At 39.8% G+C, this 21,296-nt stretch overlaps 1 protein-coding gene across 1 annotated transcript in view; it reads left to right on the forward strand.

Annotated features, from left to right (window-relative positions):
* The window catches only part of ND-SGDH (NADH dehydrogenase (ubiquinone) SGDH subunit), a 97,254-nt gene that overhangs the window by 36,730 nt on the left and 39,228 nt on the right, over nucleotides 1-21,296 (forward strand). Inside the window, exon 3 of the mRNA XM_081740104.1 lies at nucleotides 3,975-4,081. Coding sequence (XP_081596230.1) covers nucleotides 3,975-4,081 — 107 coding nt within the window. The remainder of the gene's footprint in view (nucleotides 1-3,974; nucleotides 4,082-21,296) is intronic.

Below are 21,296 nucleotides of genomic sequence, written 5' to 3' on the forward strand. Positions count from 1 at the left end.
TCTTTCACTTTTTAACATTTCTGTACATGAATTCAATCAATTTTATGAATACTGAGGAATTGTTACTTGATCACTGATATTTTCTAAGAACGGAAAATTTTACGGAAAAATATAGAAGAAACTTTTCCACCTCACATCATGGCTAAACAACGATGTAGGAATAAGTGGAGTATATTTTTATGAATCGGAAAATTTTCCGTTCCAAAATTTTCCGGAAAATTTTAATCACTGGTTAGCAGTGTGTGTAGAGTGTGTTAATAGTGGCATCTGTCTTTGCTTGTCCGTGGTGTATTCGTAGACCACATACAGATAGGCCAGCGCACTACATTTATAATATACATATTCTTTTTTTTCAACTTACTCATTTGAAACCAATATTTCTCAGCTGTTGTAATAGTTACGTTTCCATCTATATAAACAAGTCACATCAGTTTGCACTTCTTACAAGTTTAGCACTATTATTTGGTACTATTGTCTTTCGCTCTTATGCAAGAAACGTACTCTTTATAACTGATATTTTTCTTCCCATCCTTCCTTTACATTTCACAGTGTTTTGTCATATCTTGTAGAATGTTAACTTTTTCTCACCTTATTTTCTACTCGGTTTCGCTTCCATTCATTATTATTATTATTATTCATTCCTTTTCACAGATTGTGTTGACACTGCCTCATTGACTTCTCTTTCCATCAAGCCACTTCTCTCGATAGGCACATTCCGAGTGCTTCGAGGCGGATACAATCTTCTATCTTAATAATAGTATTTAAGCACCTTATAGAAAGAGACATTTTCTTTAATTTTTATTTAGCAACTATACAGTTCTCTTGTCTCTAAATACATCCTTCGCTATTCTTGTTTCAATCCAATTCATTTCTTCTTGGGTCAGCGATCTTTCGATTGATTTCATGCAGATTTCCATCGTACGCACATCGTGTGTTATTTGGTGAGTGATTCAATCGCTAGCATTCTCTCCGCACTTCTCATTATCCCATTACCTACAAAACTAATAGCACTATTCCTCCACATCTCATTAATCTGTCTTGTTTTTTTTTTTTTAAATAATCTTCAGTATGTCTTTGAGACTCGTACTACCTTATCTACTCTTTTCTTTGCAACACTTCAATTTCTTTGATCTTCGGCTTGCCTTATGAAGTATTCATATTTCTTCTTTTTATCCAAACTTCTTAAATACCCTCTTATTTTTCATCATGACTAAGTTGTGGGCACTGGGTCGCGTTCGTTCCTGGAAACTTCATATTTGTTAGTTTGATTTCTGAACTTTTCCTTAAGGAATGTGTGATCTATCTGGTATCTTCGTTAAAATCCTGGCATTTTCCATATGTAGATCGTATGTTATCCCATCTGGATAAGATTTACTTCTTGTTTCACAACTTTCATAATATTTTCAGTACTTCATACGCTTACTCTTCCATTTTATCATCTTGCGCTATTGGTGGCATTTATTTGTGTCCCTTGGTTTGGTAGTAAATTGTACTATTATGATTTTTCCACTTACTCCTTTAATGAAGAATCAGTAGCTTGGTGTTGTTTCCCATGCTGAGTTACTTGTTGCGGTTCCAAATTGTCCATTTTTTTTTTTTTTTCGGTTTGGCGTTCATGGTACAGAATAGTTCTAATGAAGACCTTGAATTACAGAAGAAATTGCACTGTCATGTATTTGCCTCCACACCTGTATTTTTATATATATAATATACAAATACTGGAATTCTATGTAACATTTCAATGATCTCTTGCTGTCCCTTAATCTATCGTTAACCAAATGCCTAACGATTTTTTTTTTTACATGGTCTCGACTTTCATTATTAGTGGTAAAATGTGTGCTTTTTAGACCTTATGTTAAATTGTGGTTTAAGCTATTATTATTATTATTATTATTATTATTATTATTATTATTATTATTATTATTATTATTATTATTATTTTACACAGGGCCTTCAAGCAGGGCTCCCAGCTGTCCTATTTTCCTATTTTTTCCTATATTTTGGAAATATCTGTATATTTGTCCTATATACTGTATGTCCTATATTTTAATCTTGTCCTTTATTTCCTATATTTTTCAGTGATTGAATTATTAAAAATACAAGCCAAGGGCAGTTTCAGTGATGATGTAAATTGCTACATATTACCAATATGCTAAATGTGTCGTAACAGTTTTCCTGAGAAACGTCACTAATTCTCTATTTTTTTAAATTTGCTTTTCCTATCTTTTCATGTCGACTCTTTTTTCTTTGTTTCCTATGTGCTTATTCTTACCCAATGAAGCTTACATGAGGAACCTTGCTATGCTCTTGTTTTTTTACAACGCTAGCTGTGTTAACATTTTCTTTCAGCAGTGTGTGCAGCAGTATTGGCTAGTTATTGAGGTGTGTTGGTATTCACCAGCATGTCCCAACTCCTTCCAATATTGCTGTATATAATATACAGGGTTCCCACGCGTTCTGGAAAACCTGGAAATAAAAGTGTGTTGTGGAAATGCCCTGGAAAAGTCATGGACAGCAGAAAAGTGGTGAAAATCTTGGAAATTATTTATTAACTGGAAATGTCCTTAAATTTATGTTGTATAACATTTGTTTGGAAGTGTATATATAATTTGCAGAGCTATGATGAATGAAATGGTGTTACATTATTTATTTCGGAGGGAAATACGTTGATCAAATAATTCAATATTTGATTAGATTCAAATATTTCATTGCAGAGAAATATGTTAGCAATCTTCGTTTTTCATTCGAGAGATATGAAATAATGGAAAATAATGTCAAAGTAAACTTTATCTGTAAATAAAAGAACTAGAAGGGTAGTGGGAAGGCAGAAAAATAGTTATTTTTGCATGCATTAATTGAATTTACGTCTTCAAAATTATGTATGAATAACGGCATGAAAAAAGTGTTAAATGCCATGGTAATCCTATAATTACGAGTTATCTATTTCTTCTGAGGTAGTGCAAATATGTTCTGAATTCTAACAATACTGGAGCTGCATTTTTTAGTGTTTTTGCTATTTTCAATGCCTTCTGCAAATTCTACTGTTTGCAAAAAAATCATAAAACAAAAGAAAAAGTAACATAAAAAGCGTAATTCAGAATGTATGGAGAATTGGTATCCTTAAAGAAATAATACTTCCATTACTAGTTTGTGTTCGCGCATGTAGTCAATATTGTTGGTACCCTGGAAAATCTGCAATGAATACTCGAAAAGTCTTGGAAGGGTGAGGGGTGGCCTTTTCTTACATGTGCTTCAAAGCACAATATTCTATTGTATAAACCAAATTGTCCTAGTTTATAAACCAAACTGTCCTATATTTTTTCATTGTCCTGCTGGGAGGCCTGCTTCAAGTTAATTTTAATTCAGCATTTAGTGTGGTGTATGTGATGAAGCAAAAAATGTTCCAGAATGCCGGATATGAATTGAAAAGCAATATGGTAGTCAATTCAAAGCGCAATGTATTTTTCTTCGTTGATATAATTAAATAAACATTTAGCTTATATTCCAATATGAGATCTTGTTTCTGCTATAGACGCAAAAGACATGTCAGTAAAAATCTTAATTCTAGAAGTATCTAAAGTTACATTTTATTTTCATAGAGAAGCATATATATTGAATTTATACCATATCGTGAAATCAACCCTATGTGTACCAAGTAAATGATGACTTGAATTATTTTTAAATGTATACTTTGGATTTATATTTTTATGCATCTAGGTCTGTCCATTTGCTCATGTGCAAAGTTCACTACTAAAGTAAATGCCACCGAATGGCATGAAAACTTGAACAATGCATCGGCAAATATTCGTAGTGTTTACATTATGCTATTGTGTAAGAGTTTGATATTTAGATGTTCTGTCCTGATTGATATGTACTAGTGTTGCATGAAATTTTTCTGCCCATTATTTCTACTTTGACGTATCGTACAACTTGATTAGGTTATATTTCATTATGTTCTGTTCTTTTCTTTTTAGCACCCAATACAAAGATTTTTAGCAAAATATTTATACACAAATCCTCAACAGGACTATGAAAAGCTAATGCACTATCTTTATGAAGAGGACGAAAAGAGAAAGATAAGGTAATGAATTTAAATAGTTTTCTATTAATGCTCTTTTTATTTATTTGCATTGAATACTTGAGACCTAGTACAGTCCTACAGATTTCTGACACACTTAATGTTAATATACACTGGAATGAACGCAGATGAATATGAATAGGTATACCAATAATTTTATGACAGATCCTTTTATGTCCTCCTTTCTTTCTTTCTTTCTTATGGTAGAATAGAGGGGGGTGTTTTCAACCTCCTCTATAGGAGGTAGAATGACTGCAGGAATTTTACAAGGACTGATGCTTCTGGTTGCTAATTGTATGTGAAATTTCGTATAATTCTGTGCTTTTATCATGAATCCTGTCCCCTTCTCCCATCTGTTATTGTTCATGTACAAGATGTCTACAGATCGAGAAAACCAAGGAAAAGTCAAGAAATCGGACACTAGGTCAAGAATGTCAAGAAAAGTCAAGAAATGGCACGGGGGTCAAGAATTTGTGTTCTATGTCCTAATGATGATATACAGCTACGTGCTGATACGCGGCTGCTCTGATGATGTAAAGTAAAGAGCCATTCTTCAAGCAGAAGTAGTGGTAATACAAGGTAAAGGTAAATGAGACAGGGAAAGGTAAATCTGCTACCCGTAACAGTTTGGCAAACAGTCCGGCTAACGATTTCATAAAATTTTCATTATGTACAGAGTGTTTAAAAAGTTCTGTCATAGTACCGTCTATCTCTGCTTCTTTGTTATTTCTCATACTGTTTGTAGCGAGCTTAATTTCCTGAACTGATATTTTCTTTGTCGAGGATAGAATCAGTACTTGGCAATTGAAGAAGAATTGATGTTGCTATTTTTCATGTGTCTGTACTTTCAAAAATGTGTTTATCCGGCCATGCCTCCCGTAGAGATGTTCTGCTTCGGTCTTCCTTAGCTATTTGTTCCGTGCGTAGTTCCCTATAGTCATATTTTTGTGGCTGGTTATATACAATTCCTGGCAATAAATTAATCGGATTCGATAGTTTTATCCACAATAGATCTGAGCACTGTGCCGTTCAATACAACTAATGTTTAGGTGATTCCCTAATAGAAACCGTAATACCCGACCCATACGGAGCAGATCCATATGTACTTGCCGTTTGCTTTATTTTATTGTATAATGTGTAACTTTGTAGCTGAAATTCACTGGGTTTTGTTCCTCCACGTCTCGACTAGGCAACAATATGAAATTATCGCATGTAACGAACGAAATCCTTATTTGCGTTTCCCCTACCAACCCTTCCACATTTAGACAGCATATCTTTAATCTCTTTGCTCTCACATTTTCTCTGGAATTGTACTTTTCGCTCATCTGCTGACTTCAGGGGTTTACTTTCGCTGTTCGGTATCCATTGTCGTTTTTGATTCACCATACTCCAGCATCCCCTACTCTTCTGGGATGTAACCATTTATCTAACGTTTTCGAATGCTCTTTCTCATCACTGTTGCTGATGTTTCTCTGTTTATTTCAAGTATGTTAAACACTAATGTGGCAAATTTCTCTTTCAGTGTTGCGAACAAGTTCCGTTAATAGTTTTCTTTCCTGTGATGTCTTTTGCGGAAACTGTTTGTGAATTATTATTTTGCTTTGCTTTAACTTGGGCTTGTCATTTAACACCATCTTCCTCTATCTTTGTGTATCTTTAAAATATCATCAGTATGTCAGATGTTTTATGAGCCTACGGGGTAAAGCGTGCTCGCCTAGATATTGTAATTCTTTTTATCAGCATCTGCTTTATCCACTATTACAGCCTTCGCGGTGTGTTCACAATGTTTCCAGGACACTCGACTCTGCTCTGCTCCTCCACATTGCGAAAGATCACATTGTTTGTCTTACTGTAGCACAGTCAAGGAAGGGAAAATGTTGGAAGAAAATCGTAACAAGCTGAACTATCTACTAGTCATTAGTACTCATTTAAAGGTATAATTTACAAAAGTCCTCTGATTTCTCCCCGCCACTTATCCTTCTCCCTCTCTTTAACCAGATTTGGAATCGTTTATGATATTGCTCATATCTTAGTTACCATACATCCCAGCCCGTTCATTCTTATCTTTGTTTTATTTTCAAGATTACATTCTTCAAATGAAGTCTAGTAAGATTTTTAGCTGGAAGATATTTGCAAAATTTCGTGATAACATCCGCGCGCACTGTGTTACACGGTCCGATATCAGCGGCATGGCATGACATTTGTCCCACTATCCCGTCCTTCCTCAATGACGTTACTCTTGTGCCACTTTTAGACATGATTCAATTATTGAGTATAATAGGAATGCTCGTAATATAAAGGTAACCAAGAAAGTTCTGTCGCTTTTTCACTACTACCTTCGAACATCGATATGTCACTTAAGACGTACCTGGAAGAACAAAAATAGTCCCTATCAGCATCGACGACCTTCTGCCAACGTTCTGGAAGGCCATGGATTCCATCGTGGTAGAACTTGATGGGCCGTGAATCGAAGAAGGTATCAAGTGCAGTTTGCACCTCTACTAGGGATTTGAATTGGCGTCCTCTAAGGTGATTGTCCAAGGAATGGAACAGATGATAATCGGACGGTGCAATGTCCGGGGAGTATGGCGGATGCAATAGTGTTTCCCATCCAATGCGTAGAATGCTGTCCCGCGTCATCCTAGCCACGTGGGGCTTGACATTGTCCTGTAACTGAAGGACCCCCTTGCGATTCAGAAGTGCTGACTCCAGAATTTTGAGTGTTTCTTGAAAACGGCTCAACTGCTGAAAGTACACAGTTGCATTAATGCTCTGACCAGCTAATGGCAGTTCCCGATGCACGATGCCGCGAGCAGTCCACCAAACACACAGGAGGACCTTCTGGTGCAGTGGTGGTTTCGGCTGTTTTGGAACCTGTTCATGGGATGTTAACCAATGATGACGGCGCCGTGGATCTTCGTACAGGACCCACTTCTCATCACATGTTAACACCCTGTCTAGAAATGGCTCCTTCCTCAGACAAGACAGCAAAGAAACACAGATGTGTGCTCGCGTTACCTTCTGGCCCGGAATCAAATCATGTGGGACCCATCGACCCTAATTTGTAGTGCTTTCCAAGTTGATGAGGTGCTGCCGAATCGTTTCTCCACTCATACTGAATTGTAGTCCAAGTTCCTCACATGTCGCCACAGTTCGCCTCAATTGCTGCCTGAAGATTTTCAACTTGTACTTGTGGTGGTTTTCCAGCAAGATTTTCAGATATCTTCTTCCCCACTGCCCCAGTTTGAACTCGCTCTATGTAGGTCCCATGTTCACTCTGTCCTTATTCAAGTTCACGTTGTAACTGAACTGCCACAACCAGGTAATGTGTTGGATATATCCACATCAGCAACTGACCTTCGCCTTATGTCTATTTGCATTCAACTCACAGTGTGAAGGCCAATTGAACACAGACCTCCTCAAAAAGCGACAGAACATTCTTGGTTACCTTTATGCAATAACATAATTGGATGTTATAATATCCTTTTTAAAGTACGCAGCTGTAAGTATGCTTATCCTCTTGAAAAAAGTTAATATCAATTGGATTGAGAGTTTGCTTCCGGGAAATAACTCCTAATTCTTGTAGAGTCTTTCCATTAATCTCTATCTATGGACCAACGGTGTACCGGGCCGACAACAACTGGTAGCTATGCACTTTATGTCATTTGTTGGTCGATAGTGTATGTTACTAAATAATTAACATTTCCGTATCATCGTAGACCTCCCACCCATCACTGTGTAAGCAATATTTGTTTAGGCTGCATATGATTTTCAGTTACTGATCAATTTCTTTTTCTGCAACAATATATTTACAGTTATTTAGCAATGCATTTATTGCAATGTGGTGGAACGACTGTATGCGTTTGCGTAGACCGGCACCCCCACAAGAGTTTAGTAACGAACCAAAATTCTTCTTATAATTGATTAGCAAAGTCTCTGTAAACCATAAATTATAACTCGAGCGGTAAAGTTACAATCTGGAACAGGAACTCAGCTACTAGCCAATAGTTTTACAGAATAGCGCTGGGCTCGGCCAAGACTAAACTTCCAAAAGTTGGTGTTCATTTCCTGATTAACACTCGATAGTCAACAACTTTAGTGGATATCTGAACTACACATCAAAAAGTCTATTTTTTTGCAGAGTGGCTGCGTTTATTAGTCCTACTAGTAATACAAAGTCCATGCTGGGTATTGTGTGTAAAATTGTTTATAAAGATTAAATTCACAACTTACGTGACGCAATGACCGAGCTCCAATCAATTGTGCACAAAGATACAGCGAGCGCTCGAATCAGTCCTAGTACAGGGACAGGTTTCAGGTAGACAGAAATATCTATTTGGTCTACCAGTGACTTACGAGCTTGTTAAGCACTCTTTTCTGGATTTTTCCTCCAACTTACGGTCTCGAACTCACGCCAAATAGTTCGGAATAGGTTTCAGATTGATAGGAGACGCTCTGTCGAAATGCATAGATCAATTCTTTACCCCGTCTGTGTTTGAAAGGTCAGTGGCTATATCAGCACCTTTCATCAATGGAGTGTTTCAGTAATTTCTGAAAATTTTCAAGGTTAAAGCTAACCATCTCACCTAATTTCACCTGTGTTATCAATAGCTTGTCAACAAGTAGCGGACCTTTGAGGTATGAAATCTATTAAGATTTTTTCAAAGCATTTTTTGTTCCAGGGCGAACACTTGTATGTAGATTCATTAACAACAGCTGGTTGAGTTCAGAATTACACTCAGTAAAGAAAAAATAGTGACACTTGCTCGGATATGGTTTTCGCAACATACTTTAATCAATATGTTTTTTTTTTTTGCATGAATTCCTGATAATATTACAATGCATATTCCTAATGAACAGTTCATTCTTAATTCTTGCGCCAGAGTTTCAGGCTTTTGACATGAATTTAATGAATTTATATGCATGTATAAGTAGCTATGTGTGTTTTGAGCAAAATCGTGTATAGGAAGAGTTATACATAAAGCTGAAAAAGATCAACAACAATAGCAGAAAAGAAAAAATGGAATTTCTTAAGGGTAGGACATATTGTGTGCAAACATCGGGAAGCACCATACACCAAACTAGCATTTTGTATGTGCACCATGGACTTTCTGCAGTGCAGCGAATCATCGGAGCCCTTTGGTATCAAAGTTATTGCAAAATGCAACCTCGATTTCACGGAATAACACCCGAATTATTTGTTCCCTGAATTCCATTCAACTTGACATAGTTGTATATTGTATCTTCTGCTCATATTGTTCCACAAATTTTTAACTGGATTCATGTCAGGTGAGTTTGTAGGCCACATGAGTCTCTAAATAGTCATATTCGTGAACCACATATTAACGATTTTCGCTCGGTGACATGAAGCATTATCGTCCCGGAAAAGAAAGTAGTCCAAATTTTCTTCAGAAAAGTCATCTTTAGCTGCTGTAAGAACTTTAGGTACCAGAATTTGAAGATATTTTCGTGCATCAAAGAATGCTTCACATATATCCGTCGTTCTGACGTCTTTAACGGTGAACCAAGCCCATACCATCACTCCGTATCTGAATATGTGCATCTCTTAAACAAAATCCTTGTCAAGCTACTTACTTGTTCTTATCCACATCATCACACCAACATCGTTTCCCACTATTCTAAACTTTTCAACGAAGAAAACGACGTGCTTGCAGGTGTCATAAGTCCAAGTTGCATATCGACTCGCAAAACTACATGTTGAAGTCCTTTGTGTTTTACCAGCATCGGGATGTGGTGCCCCCATCGCCCAGTTCTTCGGAACTGCAATCAGCCACTGGTCCTCCAGGTTGGGGGTTGTGCCGGGCCGACTCCCCGGCATCTAAAACTTGCGATCGAGCACTGTTCACAAATAAGCCTCGGATATGGACTGCCTTTTCGGATGACAACCTTGCTATGGACTTGATATGTTTTTGGATTCGATTGGATGACGCCGGACCCGGAGCCATGGAACGGCGGGGCGAAGCGCATGCGCCCCCAGCAGGACCGGAAGGAGTGATGCCCTGAAAGGAAATGCTGGGATCCTGCGGTGCGGGGATCCCCAATGGACCATTGGTTCCTCCCCTAACACGGTGGGACGTGGGTTCTCTCAAGAAGTACCCATCAGTCAGCGGTGCAATTGGCTCTGCCCTATTGTCATTTTGACTTGGGGTCACAGTCTAGCTTGCTGAGAAGGGTCATGCAGGTAGGACCTGCCAGCCTCGTTGGCCGCTTGAACCATGACGGGGAAGCCGAGAGGATTTTGTTTTTTTTTTTTTTGACTTATGGCTTTGCATCAAACACCCTCCCAGGCTACTGGATTAGATAAGAGTGAGGAAAAGCTTGGTCCTGTACCAAGGTAGCTAATAATCAAAGATCGATCGTCTGACACAGCTGGAGCTTTAAGCAAATTATCACCGTTCATTGTAAATTGCCAGCTTCATCATATTGCTACTGGCACGTTTTCTCCTAGCCACATTAGAAGGTTAAGAAATGGAACCTTACTTGTGCACACGACATCCGACAAGCAATCCAAACTACTTTTAGCCTGTACCCAAGTAGGACCAGTTCCTATTGTGGTTGAGCCTCACCGGCAACTCAACACCAGTAAGGTGTTATTACATGTTTTGATTTACGAGACTCACCAGAGGCTGAAATCTGCGAAGAACTTCAGGATTGTCACGTCACGGAAGTCCATCGTATCACCACCAAGAAAGCAGGTACGGTGCAACCTACGGATTCTTACATCCTTACTTTTGCCCTACCTGACCTGCCGACGCATTTGAACGTTGCGTATCATCGCTTAAAAGTCCGGCCATACATTCCACTGCCGATGCGATGCTTTAACTGCCAGCATTTTGGACATTCCGCCCCTTCGTGCAATGCAGCTGGTCTCTGTGGAAATTGCAGTTCTGCAGCCCATGGTCAAGCCCCACTGAAGTGCGCCAACTGTAAAGGTGACCACCCAGCTTGGTCACGTGACTGCCCTCAATTTATGGCCGAAAAGAAAATCCGAGAACTGATGGTCATCGAAAAGATTCCGCAGCTGAGGCTAAACGACGCATCCTACCAAAGGTCACCTTCGGCACTAGTATTTCTTCTCTTTTGAAAAACAGTCGATCCCAAGGGACTCAGACGGTTGACTCTGCCACACAGACAGATGTTGAGGTTCGCAGTGTGCCTGCCTCTCCCAAGGCGTCCCGTGTCACTGCTCCGTCTACGAACTCAGATCTCTCACGCACGAAGCAAAAGTCCTCTACTGCTTCGCAACGTAAGCCTCCATCAACGGACCCTTCGCCTTCCAGGAGTGTTAAGCCCACTCCTAAGTCTCAGACTTCTGCTGCTCAGTCTACTAGTGCTACATAATCTGCCTCTACTCCATCGATCGCCCATTTTTTGAAGCAGTCCAATAACCAGCCTCCGCCGAAACCTCTCAGTAAAAAGGAACGGAAGAAACAACTCCAAGCCCAGGCTTCCAAGGCTGCCTTCACCTCCTCTGCAGCTACTTCTGACAAACCAACGAAGAAAGCTTCACGCACTCAGTCTGCTAGTGATAATGCGTCTCTTATGGATGCTACGGTGGAAGAGAAGCTTGATAGTTTCACCCTTGTGGAAGGCTGTGAAAAAGGCCGGCACAGTACTTCGCTTCTTGTGCTTGACTCTGTTGACCATGGCTCTTCGTCAGTGGAATTTAAATGGATACTCCACTCACTACGAAGAATTCAAGCAGTTATTGTCAACGTTTCATCCTATACTCTTCTGTCTTCAGGAAACGCATTTTACATCTACTAGCAACTCTGTCCTTTCTGGTTACACTATATACCCGCTTACTATACGTCGTGCAGCGGGTAGTGTGGCAATTGGTGTCTCTGATGCCTACCACTCTACTCTCCTACATGTGACCAGTGCTTTCCAGCTTCTAGCTGTTCATGTCTTCTTAAGACAACCTGTTACGGTTTGCTGTGTCTATCTTACGCGCCATGACGCATTTACTGCTGTTGATCTTGAATTGATTGTACGCCAGCTTCCATCTCCTTTTCTGTTTGTGGGTGACTTTAACTCCTACCATGCATTGTGGGGCTCTCCTCGTACTGAGCCTCGAGGTCACGAGATTGCCAGTTTCCTGGATAACACTAACTTCTTGCTCCTAAATGATGGCAGTCCCACACATTTTACTACTGCTACTTGTACTTACTCCCATTTGGACCTCTCCATCTGTAGTCCTCAACTTAGTGGCCATCTTACTTGGCGTGTGCATGATGACCTGTGTGGCAGTGACCACTTCCCTATTCTTGTACATAGTCTTCCGCTCATCCCTTCCACTCCGTTCACTGGCTATAATCTACGTAAAGCAGACTGGGGTCATTTTTCTGCAACTTTTCATTTCTCTTTAGAACCTAATTATACTGTTGATGAACATTGTAACGCCTTTCAGCAGAGTATCCTGGCAGCTGCAGTTGCCTCTATTCCTACTTATGGTGGTTCCCGGTGCAATAGCACCGTTCCCTGGTGGTCTGATGAGATTCGTGATGCTATTCTGGCCCGGCGTCGAGCACTCCGTACATTTAATCGTGCTCCTACAGCCGATAATTTGGCTCAATTTCGTCGTCTTCGTGCTAGCGCCCGCTATCTCATTAAGCAAGCAAAACGTCATAGCTGGCGCACTTATGTTTCTTCACTTACTGCTGGCAGCTCCATGACAGCAGTTTGGTCGCAGATTCGTCGTCTCCAGGGCCATGTTTCCACTGTTGCGGTCCCATCTCTTGTCATTGATGGCGCTATGGTTACTGATCAGGATTGAATCGCTGCTGAATTGGGACGTAATTTTGCTGATGTATCCAGTTCTACTCACTACTCCACGGAATTCTTCACTCACAAACAACGCATCGAATCTACGCCACTTCAGTTCAGATCCCGGACGGTGGAACCTTACAATCTCCCTTTTGCTACTGCTGAACTTGCTGCGGTCTTGGCTTCTACGAAGGATACGGCATCTGGTCCTGACGGCATCTGTTACGCTATGCTCAGGCACCTCCCTGATAATGGCAAACAACATCTACTTGAACTGTACAACCGCATCTGGCTTGAAGACTCCTTCTCTGATGCCTGGCGTGAAGCCTTTATTCTTCCTATATTGAAGCCTGCCAAACCTGCTACTTCTAGTGGAAGCTACCGCCCAATCGCCTTGACAAGCTGTCTGTGTAAACTGTTGGAGATGATGATCAACGCCCGATTAGTCTGGTTTCTTCAACACCATGGCCTCATTCCTAATCTTCAGTGCGGCTTTCGGCTCTTCCGCTCTACTACTGATCATCTGGCGCATCTCGAAAGTGCTATTCAGGATGCCTTTCGTCATCAAGAACATCTGATAGCCATCTTCTTCGATCTTGAAAAGGCCTACGACACTGTTTGGCGTTATGGCATTTTACAACAACTACATCTCTGGGGCTTACGTGGCCACTTGGCTCTCTTCATCCAGAACTTCCTTGCACAACGTACTTTTCGAGTCAAGCTGGGAGCTATTCTTTCTGCTCCATTTCCCCAGGAAAATGGTGTTCCCCAGGGCAGTGTGTTAAGTGTCACATTATTTGCTGTAGTTGTGAACAGTGTGATGTCGCAACTCTCCCCTACAGTTAATGGGTTGCTTTATGTGGACGACTTATCTACTGTCTACTGTCGCTCACGTGACCTCCGTACTGTTACTCGGCAGTTGCAGTTAGTGCTTAACTGTCTTCACCGCTGGTCTCCAACTACTGGTTTCTGCTTTTTCTCTCACCAAAACACAGTTGTCCATTTTTGCCGCCTACGTCAATGTGCTTACGATCCTGACCTGTTCCTTGGCGGTTCTCGATTGTCCTATGTCGATCATGTCCGTTTTCTGGGCTTGGAGTTTGACCGCAGACTTACATAGGCTGCTCATGTTCGGGAACTGAAGTATCGCTATCTTCGCTCCATGAACTTACTACGTATGGTGTCTCATCTTTCGTGGGGTGCTGACCGTGTGGTGATGCTGCGTTTATACCGTAGCCTCATCCGCTCCCAACTTGACTATGGCTGTGTTGCCTATGGTTCTACTCGACCTTCCATCCTACGTCATCTGGATGCAGTTCATTATCTTGGCCTTCGTTTGGCGCTTGGAGCTTTTCGAACCAGCCCTATTCCTAGTCTCTATGTTGAGGCTCATGAGCCATCTCTTTCCCACCGTCGAGACTGCCTGCTTCTGCGATATTACATTCATATCTAAGCCTTACCTGCCCATCCTTCGGAACTTTGCACTTGAAGCTGGTGCTCGCTACGCCAGATATCAAGCATGACCCACTGCTACTCGGCCTTTTGGCATTGCTAGACCTTGTGGCTTCATTAGGACTGGAAGTCCCTGCTATCTGTCCATTGGGCTTCCTTTCTATTCCTCCGTGGACTGTACTTCCACCAGTTGTCAGTTTTCATTTACTGCAATTTAAGAAGTCTCTTACCAGCAATCAACAATTTTATCAGGAATTCTTCTCTTTTCTGGAGGCATACCGTACCTACGCTATCTTCTACATGGATGGTTCGAAGCATGACGATTTTGTTGGCTGTGCCTTCGTCACGGATGCCCATGGCGCTGGATTGAAGCTACATCCTACTTCCACTGTGTTCACTGCTGAATTGGTTGCTATCCTGAAGACCCTGCATTATATTCGTCGACGCCATCTTCGACAGGTTCTTGTCTGCTCTGACTCCAGCAGCGCTTTATGTAGTCTCACCGACGTGTCAACTGCGCACCCTATCGTTCAACAAATTCTCCTCTCCTGCCATTCTTTACGTCTTGCAGGTTGTGACGTCCAATTTTGTTGGGTGCCTGGCCATGCTGGTATTCCAGGTAATGAGCATGCTGACCGTGTTGCCAGAGAAGCTGCCCTTACAGGACCTGCCTCTCCGGCACCGCTCCCCAGCTCTGATATTCGTCCTATGATCGATCGTCTTCTCCTTCATCGCTTGCAGACACACTGGGATGAGCAGATTCACAATAAGCTGCATGCAGTGAAGACCCACCTTGGAGTCTGGTCGACGAGCTCCCGATCATCTCGCCTGGAAGAGCGGACTTTGGCCCGCCTTCGGATTGGACATAGTCATCTCACTCATGCACATCTTCTGCGACCTACGCCTCCGCCTGTGTGTCGTCATTGTGGTCAGGCCCTGAGTATTCGTCACCTCTTAGTGGAATGTGTTCCTCTTGATCCTGAGCGAGCTCGCCTTGGATTACCAGCCAATCTGGCCATCTTGCTTGGAGACGATGAATCCCTGATCCAGAAAGTGTTCACTTATTTGCAGAATATGCATGTTCTAAATGTTCTGTGAGTGCATTTCTCACGTCACTTTTAATTAATTTATTTCTGATTTTATCTCCTATTTCTTAGCTTTCATGATGATTTTATGCTTGTCATAGCATTTCCTTGCTTCTATTCTATTACTACACTGTTATATTCAGTACTAATTCTGGGCTGCCCTACGTGTGTTCACCTATTGCCGAGCTGCCCCGGCAGAGAAGATTAACATGTCATTGTGTACTAACCAGTCCTAGTATTTGTGTATTGAGTTTGCACATTTTCTAAATGCTATGACATTTTACTTCATCAATGCCCTGACACTTTAGCATTCTCCAGATACCTCTTTTATTTTATCATGTCTGCGCTACTATATATGTTTCTTCTTGGATACTTTTATTTAGCTGCTGTCAAAGAAGGGTGCAAAAGACCCCGTTATCGACGCGCCCACCCAACCCATTTCAATCAATCCTTTGTGTTTTGTCAGTTTCGACTTTCTACGCGGTTTCTTCTTTGTAATATACCCTTCATACGGTCAAGACAATACAGTTGTACGAGTAACTGCTGTTCCAAGATCATGACAAAGTACAGAAGCGATTTTCGGGGAAATCACTCCATAAATCTGCAGTGCTATTGATTTCATTTAGCAATCTGCTCTGGGTGATGCATTCTTTTTTTCACACTGTTGACGAAGGGACGATTTCTTATTCTGTTTCCACTTGTGAATTACTCTTCCTGCTGTACAATGATGGATTTTCAGTATTCCATCTATTCCCTTAGAAATTTGCCTTAGCTGCGCTAAGCAAGAATTATGTCTTGTTCACATGGCGACAGGTCATCTTATTTGTTTACAGTCCACATGTAGCAACAATATCACACACAAACAACGCTGCACAACAACAGTTTTGCCACTTAACACTGTCCAAACAATGAGAAAGCAAAGAACAATCATAAAATGCTATTTACCTCAGCCTACACATCACAAATGCAATGCAGAATTCTCACTACAATAATTTACGAGACGCATTCAGTGCCATGTAGTGAAGATATTACTGATACACAAACAATTGGCAAGCAATGTCGTACACCACAGGTGTCACAGATAACGCAAATGAACTATCCCACTCTTCGTTCCCTTGTGTTCCTCTTTTAACGGGCTGTGTAAGTTAGCTTGAGAATTGAGGTGTCGCTATTTTTTCTTTACAGAGTAGAGAATGTGCGTATGCGGCAAAAAGAATAAACGAAATACTATAGGCTGAACCATCATGAATAAAATTGTTCTGATTTGTTTGTGAAGCACTGTGGATTTCTCTCGAAATGAAGAAAAAACAAAACGCAAATAGAAGATTATTTTGCGATAGAAAAGAATATTTAAAAATAAATAAACGAAGGAATAAACCAATTCATATAAACTGTCCATACGTTATAATGTTCATGCCGTATAAGATCATGCCGTATGTGAGGTTATATTTTTTTCAAACTGAATAGTTCAGTTCTCCCTAATACCAATTCCTACAAATTGCGTACATATGTTTCCATTTTTATGATTGTTCGGCACGTTTATTCTTGTGCTGAACTGGTATTCAAGAAGAAATACACTCTGGTAAAGGCAGTAAAGAGGATCATACACTATTTTCTCAATTAACAATAAAACCGGAAAAGGTAGATAATTTCTATCACTTCCGGTCTTACACGGGAGGGTCCCACAAGTTGTCGCTAAGATCTGATTGATGATATAGCACATCTGATAGGGCATCGTGAGAAATGAAAATGAGCAAAATTTAAGGTGCTGTGTACCAGAAGGATAGGAGATACGGGACTTCAAAATTTGGATGTCCAAAAAATTATATCATGGAACTATGCACGTTTAAAGTAAATATCTTGAAAACCGTTAAAGCAATCGAAACAAAAGTTGCACAATTTAATGAGAACAAAATACCCTATCGAGAACCAAAAATAGTGTTGCCATAGATGAAGCAGTGTTGCCAACTCAGCATAAAATATGTTGTTTCAAATAGCAACATATACAAATGTTCACAGATTTAAAACGCACTATTATCACTGAACATAATAGTGAAGTGTAATTGTGCAGTGTTAAACACTGCTAGAGCTACGTGTGCTGAAAATGTACAATGGAGAAGTCTGATATATGACAACAGATGGTAATAATGGAATCTGTGTCTCATATTATGAATTTAGTTCAAATGCATAACACCGATAGGATAACATAGCAAAATGTCAGCAGTGTCACAAAATATTGATGCATTTGAAAAAAACGAAATTGAGTGATGCCATTTTAACGTCCTGTGTCAGCTCCGAAGCTATATAGGACGGGACCTATAGTGTAAAATAGGATCCTAACCACTACAACAAAAAATGATAACAATGAAATGCAAGGTAAAAAGTACAACAAAAACATGTGCGAGGCAGAATTGAAACCCACATCCCTAATAGGTTAGTTGTCTAGCCTTCTAGACCACATGTTATCCGGGCCGACTAGAAACAAAATGAGATAGTAATAAAATAATTATATTTCCAATGTGAATATGATAATATTACAGTGTACAAACTTAATCATATGGTATGTAGGAAAGGAAGTAAAAGAGTATGTCACTTAAAACGAAAGACATATGCCAAGAAACTACTCTTCCAAATATTTATAAGATAATCTGGAGAATCATTTTACAGAATTAGAAAACATGTGTTTCTTTCCAAGCGTGTATAATTTTGTTTTCGCGATTTGTCTGCTTATTCACCAAGGCTACGGAAGTGTAATGCAGATCCGCCATTTTTTCCAATGCATTCATTTATTACCCTGTATTGCCACATATCATACTTCCCCATTGTATATTTTCAGCATACGTAGTTCCAACAGTGTCCAACACTGTGCCACTATACTTCACTGTAATGTTTAGTGGTAATAGTGCGTTTTAAATCTGTGAACATTTGTATATGGTGCTATTTGAAACAACATATTTTTATGATGAGTTGGCAATACTGTTTGTGGTTTTCGATAGGGCAATTTGTTCTCATTAAACTGTGCAACTTTTGTTTTGATTGTTTTAACGATTTCCAAGATATTTACTTTAAACATATATGATTCCATGATATCATTTTTTTGATATTCGAACTTTAAAGCCCCGTAGCTTCTATCCTTCTGGTCCATAGCACCTTAAATTTTGCTCATTTTCATTTCTCATGATGCTCTATCAGATGTGCTATATGGCAATCAGATCTTAGCGACAACTTGTGGGACCCTCCCGTGTTAGGAAATTGATTAGAATAGAGGTGGTATATTTTCTAGAGACGCTTAATTGATTACAGAAAGCCTTCTCTCGTAATATATTACCGTTTTTACTATATAACGATCAATGTTAAAACCGAAAGTGGTTGATTTCAGCTACTTCCGATTGGAATAGAGTTTTAAGAGAAAAGATTTTTTAGAACGTTAATTTGATTCCAGAATTGTTCCTTAGTATCTTACAGTTTTGATCTATGTAGATTAGTATTGCAACCGGAACTGGTAGTGTATTTCTATCATATCCGGTCTCGGTAGAGAGCTAAAGATGAAGGCAGAATATATGTTTGAAGCACTTAATTGCAGAAAACCGCTTCTCGATCTATTACCGTTTTTCCTCTATAGGAATCAACGTAAAAACCGGAAGTGGTTGATTTCTGCTATTTCTGGTTTGAATAGAGGGTTAAGAGTTAAGATGGTACTTATTCTTAGAACATTAAATCGATTGCAAGAAACAGCGTCTCGTTATCTCGAATAGGTTTTGCTCTGTGTAGATTAAACTAAAACCGCAAGTTGTAGTGAATTTCTACCATTTCTGATTTTAGTAGTGTTAAGGACGGAGATGATACGTGTTTTAGGGACGCTTAATCGATTGCTGAAAACCGCTTCTCGCTATCTATTTCAGTTTTGGCTATATTGTCATAAACGTTAATGGTTAATTTCGGAAATGGTTAATTTCTACTACTTCCGGTGGATGGATCACCTCCATAACGAACCCCTCCGAGATAATTACTCCAGCTATCGATTGCAAAAACATAATTTTAAAATGCGCTTTCGTTCAACTGATATCGTGCGGAGTAAACGACGGACCCACGTACTAACATTAAAATATTAATGTAAGTTCAACTGCGTGTACTAATATATATAATCTTAATAAAAATGTATATATTTAAACATACTGTAGTAATTTGCTTAGTACTCTATGACTTAATCTATATACGTGTCATTTATTGTTGAAACTTTTCTGTCAAGTAATACTAGAAGTTCTGCTCTAAAACACGTTGATCACTCTTATTTTCTGTGAGTTAGCTACTGGAAGCGTAAGAGTCCGTTAAAAGCTGAATACTGAAACTATTGCATTTGCGTGAAATTTACCCACACCAAGCATTCGTTTTTACTTGTTAATAATATCCAGTATTGCGAATTCGTTTCATTTCGTTGCGTCAGACCAACAATACATGAAAAGTTGGGCTTCCCCGTGCCGATAGGGAATAAACTTGAACAAATTCGGGCTTGTCACTGTTCATCTCAGCACTCTAGAAATTATGAATTGGACAAGAACATATGCCAATTTGGATATTTTATTATGCACCCATGGCGGGGGGCTAAATTTTTACTTAACAGCTTCAGGGTTGTCACTATTCATCTTACCAACCCCGAAAACTATGGATTCTACATTAATCTCGGTCAGTTTGAATATTTTACTTTTCACCTCCGCCTTTCACGCTTCCATGTCGATGGGTGCTAAACTTGAACTTCTTCAAGATTGTCACTATTGATCTCAGCGACTCCAAAGGCTGTGGATTCGACACAAATCTCGGTCGGTTTAGAAATTAAATTTATGCATTCTGTACTGTTTCAAGGTAATAAGTGCTGGTATTGGTTTAATTGCAGAGAATTGTTTCAAGACATTCCAGTCAAGTCGAGATTTTTACGAGCAGCCTCGTCTCGACTTGAATCTTCGAGTCGTGAAAGACGTTTGTCTCGACTCGTCTCGAATTTTACAGTGTTTTGACTCGAATCTCGTGTCGTTTTCGAGTCGAGATTCAAAAAATATCTGTACTCGTGCGCATCCCTTGTGAAAATAACACCTCTATCGAAACTTGTGGATCATGGAAAATCATGAAGGCCTTAATTTCATCAAAGAAATAGGACAACGAATAACACAGAAATCAGTCGAGACATGAGCTATTTCCTCCCTAATACATCGTATTACTATGGCTGTACATCATGGGAACGTTTCTGCCATTCTTGGAATAATCCCTACTGGCAAAGACTTAGAAGAATTTTTTCTCCTGTAACACCGTATTTTTCATTGTTTGTCCTCTATTCATCTTGAACATACTCCTTTATATTTTAAACCGAACGGTTTCGATATTCGTGTATATATACTTAGCAAAACTTGTATTCAAAAACTATTTTTAACAAATACATACTGTGGCTTAGTACATGTAGTAGATACTAAATAATCCATATGTTGACGGAATTTGTCCTCAACGAAATTTACCGTCGTTGTATGAATCAAGTTGTAAAATTAATACTATTAGACATTATGTTTGATAATAACAAGTAGTGACTGTTAGGGGTCATGGCAGTTGCTCGCACTTCTTGTCCCCACACGATTACCTAATCACAGCCTCTGAATTGTAATTTAGTAATGGCAAATGCTTGCGCCCCAGTATTTGCATCAATCGCCGCCACTGATAATAGCCTATATATACCAGGCTGTCCCAGAAGTCCTGCACCATCAGCACACTAGCCTCCATGAGGTAAAACTTCGGGAGGATAGGTGGTGCCACCAGTGAAAACTGTTGGCAGGACATAGAGAACAGATTCGTGGGATCAAGTGAAGGCAAGCACTGCATGTGTAACGAGTGTTCCCATAAAGTCAAAAACG

This window comes from Thermobia domestica, chromosome 15 (assembly GCF_964235325.1).
Source record: "Thermobia domestica chromosome 15, izTheDome1.hap1.1, whole genome shotgun sequence".
Classification (NCBI taxonomy): domain Eukaryota; kingdom Metazoa; phylum Arthropoda; class Insecta; order Zygentoma; family Lepismatidae; genus Thermobia; species Thermobia domestica.